Below are 8,988 nucleotides of genomic sequence, written 5' to 3'. Positions count from 1 at the left end.
ATGATATCTCCTAATGACACATTGCTCGAAGAAGAGGAGGGAACGGATGAAGCACAAGCAGATCTGGATGAAGCGGAACGGGAGGAGGGAGCTGCAGGACCTGTCTGACGCGACCTAAACTGTACCTCACTACGTTTTACGGTAGCGGCATCTATGGCAACCATGACAGAAAAAGGGTCGGAGACAGGAAAAGGGATAGAAAAATGGCGTAAAATCCTTGTGATAGTAGAAGGAAAGATGAGCTTATCACGGGTAGCCGTATCCTTATACACATCTAAGATGGAATAGATAAAATGCGAAGGAAAGTCAATGGTAAGATCCTCAATAAGAGACAACTGAAAATGAGCACGAGGCTCTGTGATAGAGTTGTAATAAGAGAGAGGATGTAAGACAAAAGTCATCACCATGTTTAAGAAATGAGGACCTTTAGCAAAAGGTCGACTTGACGTAAACTGGTGCTCACCCCAATCAGAAGGGCGCTCACAGAAAGCAGAAATCATCTCATCTTTGGACACAGTTCGTAAACGCTCACAACTAGGGTAGTCAAGATGCGCAACCTTCGGAACATGGAGCACATCGGAAACCAACTCCGGTGTGACAACTATATGCGTACCTCAAATGTGAGTGAGCAAGAGAGGTACTGAATAATCGAATCCATGCATGTTGGAGTAAAACTCCTGAATCAGCACGAAAGGACAAGTGACCGGGATGTCACACAGTGACTCCCATTCCCGTTTGTGAAATTCATCGGGAAGGTCAGTGTCAGCAAAGTCTGCCAGAACAATGTGGTGTTTTGAATGAACACCTCGTTTAGAGAAGTTCTCCAAGAAGTCCTAATGAGATTTCTCAATGAAACTGAATAGAAATAAGAGTGGAATCAGAAGATGAAGAGGCCCTAGAACGAAGAGGGTTCTGGGTCGGAATAGACTTACATTTAGGTGCCATAGACACTACTAACGCAAACAGAGATAGAAAGGGGGGAGACAGAAACAATCAAAAAAGTCCCAAAACAGTTCAACTATAACAAGTATATTGAAAAGAAAGGACGTATGCATGGGGAATGCATGAACATGTGACATGCACTATGAAAAACATCATAGGCTCAGCCCAATCCAATCCTACCAGCACACAAACATATTTCACACATCTAACTGCATGAGAATACTGTTCGAATGCTAATGTGATGCAATGTATGGAGTTTTTAAGATCAAAACTACAAAACCCATCCCAAAAATTTCAACACAAACTCATCAAATTTGAAAAACCCCAAAATTTTCAAAAACCCCAAAATCTAGGTTTCAAAAACATGAAATGCATGTAGAATGATGAAAAAGAAGCTTACCAAGTGAAGAAAAACTTGAAGAAGCTTTGAGAAACCTAGAAAAAAAGATTTGGAGTGAGAGAGAGAGTTTGAGAAGTTGAAAAGACAAAATTGTCAAGAGAGAGATCGAGAGAAATGAGAACCAGATCGCACAGAACCTTTATATAGAACCTTAGTAAATCCCGACAGATGCAGGTATCGAGAGGTGTCGAGACATCTTTCGAGGTAGGTGTCGAGGAATACATGTAGACAGATCCAGCTATCGAGAAGGTGTCGAGAACCAAACACAAACAAGAAAGCTAAAGCTCGATCGATCCACCAGGTGTCGAGAAGCTATCGAGAGGACAGAAAGTTTCTCGATCGATCCAGAAGGTGTCGAGAAGCTATCGAGATTGTGATAAGAAAAAGCTGAGAAGTTTGACAGATAGCCAAGTATCGAGGAGGTGTCGAGCCAACTTTTCAAAGTAGTTTTTCGAGAAGGGAAAAGCACAAACATGAATGCAATCAATCATGCAACTCAACCAATGATTCAATCAACACAATAGACTCTCAAAAACATCTCTCAACAACAATTTTAAGCACATGGATCTCAAAACACGCACTCACACACTAAACACGTCTAACCAATTTTATATTTCAAAAACAAGTTTAGACAGTTTAGTGAGCATATATCAACGCATGTAAACCTTGTGATGGCCAAATCACATGTATCAAAAGTAGCAAAGAATATTGCGTGTTGTGTCGTGTTGTGAAAACATTGCAAGATTGCACAAGTGTCTTTATGTTATGACAATTTGAGATATGAGAAAATCACTCTAACTCACACACAATCATGACTGTTTGATGGGGACTATCACCTTTAAGGTACATCCTATAACTCCCACATCTCCTAGAAAACACGCTTGCAATCATATTTAAAGCATTTTTGATCTTTTTGCTTTTATTTTCTTTGCATATTTTCTTTTATTAAGCATATCATGCATGGGTATATGAAAGAGAGAAAAGAGATACCCAGTTATGTTAAGCTTTTGACGTTGCACTTTTGCTATGCCGAAGCATACATATGTCATATTATGATTGGTGAGTAACAGTGGTGAGATGGTTATTTATGCATTTCTCTTAGGATTTTCTAGTTCAACTCGTCAAAAAGAGTGATACGAGTGTTAAGTTCAAGAGATCACTTAACCTTACTCATCACAAACAAAGAGCTACAAAGCTCACTTGCTTAGTTGTGCATAGAAATGCTCATCTAAGCTACAAGAGATACAAAGTTTAGAAAACTCTGTTTCAATGGCCATTTTAAGGTTCACGAGAACTGATGTACATAAAACACACACTGTTTTTGTATTTTTCTGATTTTTCAATTTTTTTTTTAAAAAACAAAAATAAAACAAAACTGAAAACACACAAACAAAAACATGTTAAACAAGATAAAAGAATGCATAAAACTAGACTGACTCAAAAACAGAAAGCAAAACACACAAGTAATGCAAAACAAAAACAAGAAGGGGAGAGAGAGAAAAAGTGAATAAGTCACTTGGAACCCTTTTCCTTCCACACCTTGGAAGAACCTTTCCTCTTAGCAAAACCTTGAACCGATGATGAGTGGGAAGGATTGAAACCGTTCAAGTTCGAAAGGAACATGAGGGCTTTGAGAAGATCTCCAAGAGGAGCAAGAGAGGTTTGAAGCTGATTCTGGATCCTAGATGCTATCATGCCATTGCTCTGTTGAGTGGCTAACCACTTATAGAAATTTGGTCGAGTATGACCGGCTACACCACAATAATGACAGAGATGCTGCTTCTTCTGTTTAGGCTTTTGAGAGTTAGCCTTCTTAGTCCTAGGGTTTTTAGTGTCCTTCTTCTCAAGCTTAGGGAGTGCTCCTAAGATAGATTTACCCTTGTCTAAGTTCTCACTAGCTAATTCAGTTTTATCATCATTGTTCTCAATTTTAATATTATTAGCAAGAGGAACAAAAATAGTAGTACTAGTAGAAGCATTATTAGAAAAAGAGAATTCATACCCCAATCTTGTTCGATTAGAAGCAGATTTCTGAATGCTGAGCATCTCATCCAGCTTTGCACTTGATGCCCTCTCCAATTGAGCTCTAACTTGAAACAACTCCGCTTCAATCTTCTTGATCTTCTCAGCCAAGAAGTTGTTCTCAAATCTCAGTGCCCCAATAGTTTGATTAGCTTCATCAACCTTTGTGGAAAGTTCCTCTCGGTTAAGTTCCACATCACTGAGCTTCTTAGTGGCTAGCTTATAGAGTTTCTCATGCTTCTCAGAAAGCTTGTACAGTTTCTCATAGGCTGTATGGATATCATCTTGATCATCCATCATTTCAAACTTGGATTCCACCAATTCCTTTTCTTCATCCACATCTTCAACAATCCCTTTAATAGGATTGACAGTGGCAGTGAAGGCATTCAAAATTCCGTCATCTTCATTGTCGGAATCATCATTAGGCTCAGTGTCGCTCAAGGTAGCAGCAAGTGCCTTGCTCTTCCCAATACTCACGCTTGAGATATGTGGGACACTCCTGCTTCATGTGACCGAAACCTTGACATCCGAAGCACTTGGGTCCTGTGGGAACAGTGTACTGACCGCCATCCCTTGCATCCTTCTTCCCTTTATCTTGGCTCTTGAACTGAGAAGAACTAGATTGCCTACGGTCCTTGTCGAAGCCTTTTCCATTGGCATTTTGCATGAATTTCTTGAATTGCCTAGTGATGTAGGACTTCATCTTAGAGTCTTCATCGTTTGATGACTCATCTGTCTCACTGCTCTTGGCCTTTAGTGCCATGCTTTTGCCTTTTCCCGATTTGCCAATTCTTGTCAACCCTAGCTCATAGGTTTGCAGATTACCAATAAGCTCAGTCAGAGGAATCTTGTCAATATCCTTTGATTCCTCTATCGCCGTGATCTTGGCATGGAATCTCTCGGGTAGAGATCTAAGAACCTTCCTTACAATCTTGGGTTCAGAAATGGTTTCCCCAAGATTAAAGGCTAAGTTCACTATGTCCTTGAGCTTGGCATAGAACTCATCAAATGACTCATCCTCTTCCATCTTCATTTCTTCGAAGCTTGTAGTGAGCCTTTGTAGCTTCGAATCTTTGACAGCCCTTGTTCCCTCATAGGTTGTCTGGAGGATGGTCCATGCTTCCTTAGCAATTTCAGTGGAGGATATCTTCTTGAACTCCTCATTAGTGACTGCACTAAATAAGGAATTCAATGCTCTGCTGTTGAAGTTTGCCGCCTTGATTTTGGCTTCATCCCAATCGGTCGGCGTTTCTTTAGGCTTGGTCCAGCCTATCTCCACAGCTTGCCACACTTTCTCATCTAGAGACTGCAAGAAAACTCTCATGCGTACTTTCCAGTATGCATAGTTAGTACCATCAAACAGAGGAGGTATAATAAGAGACTGACCTCTATCCATGACAAACAGGGGTCAATGGATCACACACACAAAGATAAACCTAATCAGAGTGTGCCTGCTCTGATACCACTTGATAGGCCAAAAATGTATTGACCCCTTGTGATGGATTAAATTGATTAATTAGCCAAGTTATTAATTAATCAAATTAACATGCAAACGCGTGGTAGCACAAACAAATCACCAATAAACTAAAGTATGCAGCGAAAAATAAAAAACACGGTGATTTTTTTACGAATGGGGAAAACCTACACGGCAAAAACCCCACCGGGTGAATTTAAGGTCACCACTTCCGAAACTCCACTATTATCACAAAAAGTGGTTACAAGTAAGGGAATCTCAAGTACCTTACCAACCTACAGTTGAACCCTTACCCCAATACCCAATTGGACTTGTTCTGTAGTGACAGTTTCTCCTTTCAATGCACGGCTCCCAAGTACGTAACTAATCAATTGCGCGGATCCCAGTACACTACTTCAATCACCAACTAGAGAAGATTTGTTGGTTGCAAAGTTCTTCAATTCATCCACACGATGAAGATCAAGAAGATGCTCGGTTACAAAACCCTACAGTGCAAAGACACAGCAACTTCTTCACAAGAGAGATGAACTAGGGCAAGCACTTCGTTTCAAGTTACAATTTGTATGAACAAGGAATTCTCAATGCTTGTGCAACTTGCCACACTTTGACGGCCCTTAAAATAATCCTTTTATATGTCTAGGGTTAGGAGAAAAGAAGGCCCAAAGACACATCCACAGATTAGAGTTAAAACAGAACTAGGAATCTGTTTTTCTTAAATCTCGACAGCTATAGGTGTCGAGGTGCTGTCGAGCCTTGGGGCTGGAACAAATTCTTAAAGCTCGATAGATGCAGTTGTTGAGCCAGCTGTCGAGCTTTAATGAAGAGCGCTTCTAAACTTGTTTCTTGGATAAACTTGCAAGGCTTTAACACTTGATCTTGAAACCTTGTTTCTTGAAGCATTAACCTCATCCTAAATCTACCCAATTACAAGTAAAGTACATTTTGACAAAGGATTAGCCAATTACATAAATAATGAATGACATATGTTCTAAATAAGTGAAACACATATGTCCTAACAGACCGTATCAAAACTTGTGGGGCTGAATTGTATGCTTGGGGTTCTTCCAAGACCAAACCCAAAACGGAGGAGATTAAGAAGCTACAGAAGAAATTGGAGTTGATGAATGAAAGTGAGTTGACTAAAGAAAGCAGAAGCGAGTTCCTACTAGTGAGAAAACAGCTTGATGATCTATTGCTGAAGCAGGAGATATTTTGGCGTCAGAGGTCTCGAGTTTCTTGGTTAAAGTATGGGGATAAGAATACTAAATTTTTCCATTCCAAGGCCTCCCAAAGAAGGCGATAGAATTATATTGAGGGAATCAAGAATGCTAACGAGGTTTGGGTGGAGGAAGTTGAGGAAGTGGCAGAGGTGGTGTCAGATTATTTCATGAATATTTTTACAGCAGGCACGTGTGATAGAATGGAGGATTTCCTTAACAAAGTTCCTAATAAACTCACAAATGATATGTAGGAGGTGCTTTCTAGGCCGTATAGCAGTGAAGAAGTTAAAACAGCGTTGTTCCAAATGGGACCAACAAAGGCTCCTGGACCTGATGATATGAATGCACTGTTTTATAAAAACATTTTGGCATATTGTGGGGAATGAGGTTACTGATGTTGTGTTAGATTTTTTACAGTCTGGTAATATGGAGCCTGCTGTTAATTAGACTCATATTGTTCTGATTCCTAAAGTAAAGAAACCGAAAAAAAATGGCAGATTTTAGACCGATTAGCCTTTGTAATGTGATATATAAAATTATTTCAAAAGTTTTGGTGAACAAGTTAAAGCTGATCTTGCCACAGATAATTTCTCCTACTTAGAGTGCATTTGTACTAGGTCGCCTTATTAATGATAATGTGCTTGTAGACTATGAGACTTTGCATGCCATGCATATTAGAAGGAAGGGTAAAAAGGGGGCTTTAGTTCTTAAGTTGGATGTGAGTAAGGCCTATGACAAGGTGGAATGGAGCTTCCTTAAGGGTATGATGATCAAATTAGGTTTTCCGGAGGTTTGGGTGGATAGGGTTATGAGGTGTGTTTCTACACCTTCTTTCTCTATTCGGATTAATGGAAAGGCCTATGGAAATGTCATTCCTTCTAGAGGGCTTCAATAAGGAGATCCATTGTCCCCTTATATGTTTTCGATATGTGTTGAAGGTTTTACTTCGCTCCTTGCTAAAGCAGAATTAGATGGGAGGTTGCATGGAGTGGCAGTCTGTAAAAATGCTCCTTGTATAACTAATCTACTTTTTGCTGATGTCTCTTTGATTTTTTGTTAGGCTAATAAAGATGAAGTGCAGGTTGTCTCATATACTCTACAGCTATATGCTGAAGCTTCTGGCCAATGCATTAACCTGGAGAAGTCTTCTGCCTATTTCAGCAGCAATGTGTCTGTGGAGCATAAAGCATGGATTGTTGATAAATTAAAGGTGAAGGTCGTGGAAAGGTTTGATTCTTACTTGGGACTGCCTACTTTGATTGGGAGAAGGAAATATGATTCTTTTGCTTTCCTTAAGGAACGGGTTTGGAAAAAGATGCAGGGTTGGAAGGGGAAGTTGCTTTCTAGGGCGGGAAAAGAGATTCTTATAAAAGTAGTGGCTCAATCTATTCCCACCTATACGATGGGGGTGTTTCAATTGCCTGGAAAATTATGTGATGAATTGGATGCTATGTGTGCCAGATTTTGGTGGGGCCAAGTTGGTGAAGAGAGGAAAATACACTGGAAAAGTTGGAGTTTTTTAACACAATCAAAGAAAGAGGGTGTGATCGGCTTCAGAGATATTAGATCCTTTAATTTAGCTATGATAGTGAAACGAGGATGGAGGTTGTTGCAAGATAAACACTCTCTTGTGTATAGCTGTTTCAAGGCAAAATATTTTCCGTGAGTTCCTTGAGGCGAAGGATTGTTCGAATAGCCCCTACGTTTGGAAAAGCTTGCTGGCTACCCAACCGATTTTGAGGAAAGGGTGCTATTGGAGAGTGCGTAATGGTGCTTCCATCCATGTTTTGAAGGATTGTTGGCTACCTAATCACCCAACTGGAAGAATTTTGTTCCAACCCGAAGAGGAAGTTTGGGAGTGGAGGGTTTCGGACTTGATTGATTGGTAGAACCACCAGTGGGATAGAGAACGAGTTCAGGCCCTTTTCCATTAGTTTGATGTTGAAGCTATTCTTCAGGTTCCTTTGAGTAGGCGAGTTATGCAGGACTCCTTGGTATGGTTGTTTACAAAGAATGGTAGATATAGTGTGAACTCCGGGTACCATGTAGCTAAGCAATGGAGGATGGCGGAGAATTCTTCTGGAGAGGCTTTGGGGCATAGAGCAAGCACTTCCTTATGGTCGTGGGTTTGGAAAGCAAGGGTTCCCAATAAGGTGAAAATCTTTTCCTGGAGAGCATGACAAAATATTCTGCGTACACAGGATAATTTGGTTCAGAGAAGGGTGATGGATGATGCGAGTTGTTATTTCTGTCATAGAGCTACAGAAACGGTATTGCATGTGTTTTGGGAGTGTGGGGTTGCGTAGGATGTGTAGGTGGGTAGTGCTATCAAATTTCAAAAATTCGGGACTAAGCAAGTGGATTTTAGACAGATGGTAGCTGGTCTTATGCCAAAGCTGTCATTAGAGGAGAGGGATTTATTTTGCGTGATCTGTTGGCAAATTTGGCTGCAGAGGAACACGGTTTTGTATGGGGGTGCCTTCCAACATCCATCACGGTCTTACCAACATGCCTCGGATTATTTGAGAGAGTTTGTTGATGCCCAGGATCATCTGAGTGTACCTATTTCCGTCCATGTCCCAGCAAGTCAAGCATGGCAACCTCCGCAAGGTGAGTTCTTTAAGCTGAATTTTGATGGAGCATGTTTTGATAATGGTGCGACTTCAGGCTATGGTGTTGTCATTCATAATGGGAATGGTGAGGTTATGGCTGCTATATCTGCCAAGGGTGGTGCTGTGAGGGATAGTGAAGAGGTGGAGGTGATGGCTTGTCGCAAAACTCTAGAATTTGCTATAGACACTGGTTTTATGGAGGTGATTCTAGAAGGTGATAATGCTCTGGTGATGAAGACAGTGTCACAGGCTCAACCAAATTTCTCTCGACTTGGATTAATCTATGAAGATATTTGGTGCTTGGCTGCAGGTTTTAGA

General features: G+C 40.6%; 1 protein-coding gene across 1 annotated transcript; it reads left to right on the top strand.

Annotated features, from left to right (window-relative positions):
* LOC142616311 (uncharacterized) lies at positions 1-8,686 on the top strand. The gene is made up of 6 exons (XM_075789189.1): positions 1-102; positions 7,119-7,535; positions 8,017-8,211; positions 8,260-8,328; positions 8,427-8,525; positions 8,642-8,686. The coding sequence occupies exons 1-6, from the start codon at positions 1-3 to the stop codon at positions 8,684-8,686; spliced, it is 927 nt and encodes a 308-aa protein (XP_075645304.1).
* Positions 8,687-8,988: the final 302 nt, after the last annotated feature.

Source organism: Castanea sativa, chromosome 11 (assembly GCF_040712315.1).
Source record: "Castanea sativa cultivar Marrone di Chiusa Pesio chromosome 11, ASM4071231v1".
Taxonomy (NCBI): Eukaryota; Viridiplantae; Streptophyta; class Magnoliopsida; order Fagales; family Fagaceae; genus Castanea; species Castanea sativa.
This window is presented reverse-complemented; position numbering and strand designations above follow the sequence as displayed.

What these genes read in the sequence shown, in the direction of transcription:
- LOC142616311 (XM_075789189.1), top strand. Translation starts at nt 1, where the DNA reads ATGATATCTCCTAATGACACATTGCTCGAAGAAGAGGAGGGAACGGAT. An exon ending in AGGAGGGAGCTGCAGGACCT is followed by an intron (nt 103 to 7,118) that starts GTCTGACGCGAC and finishes ATTTTTTGTTAG; the next exon opens with GCTAATAAAGATGAAGTGCA. An exon ending in CTGCAGAGGAACACGGTTTT is followed by an intron (nt 8,526 to 8,641) that starts GTATGGGGGTGC and finishes TCCATGTCCCAG; the next exon opens with CAAGTCAAGCATGGCAACCT.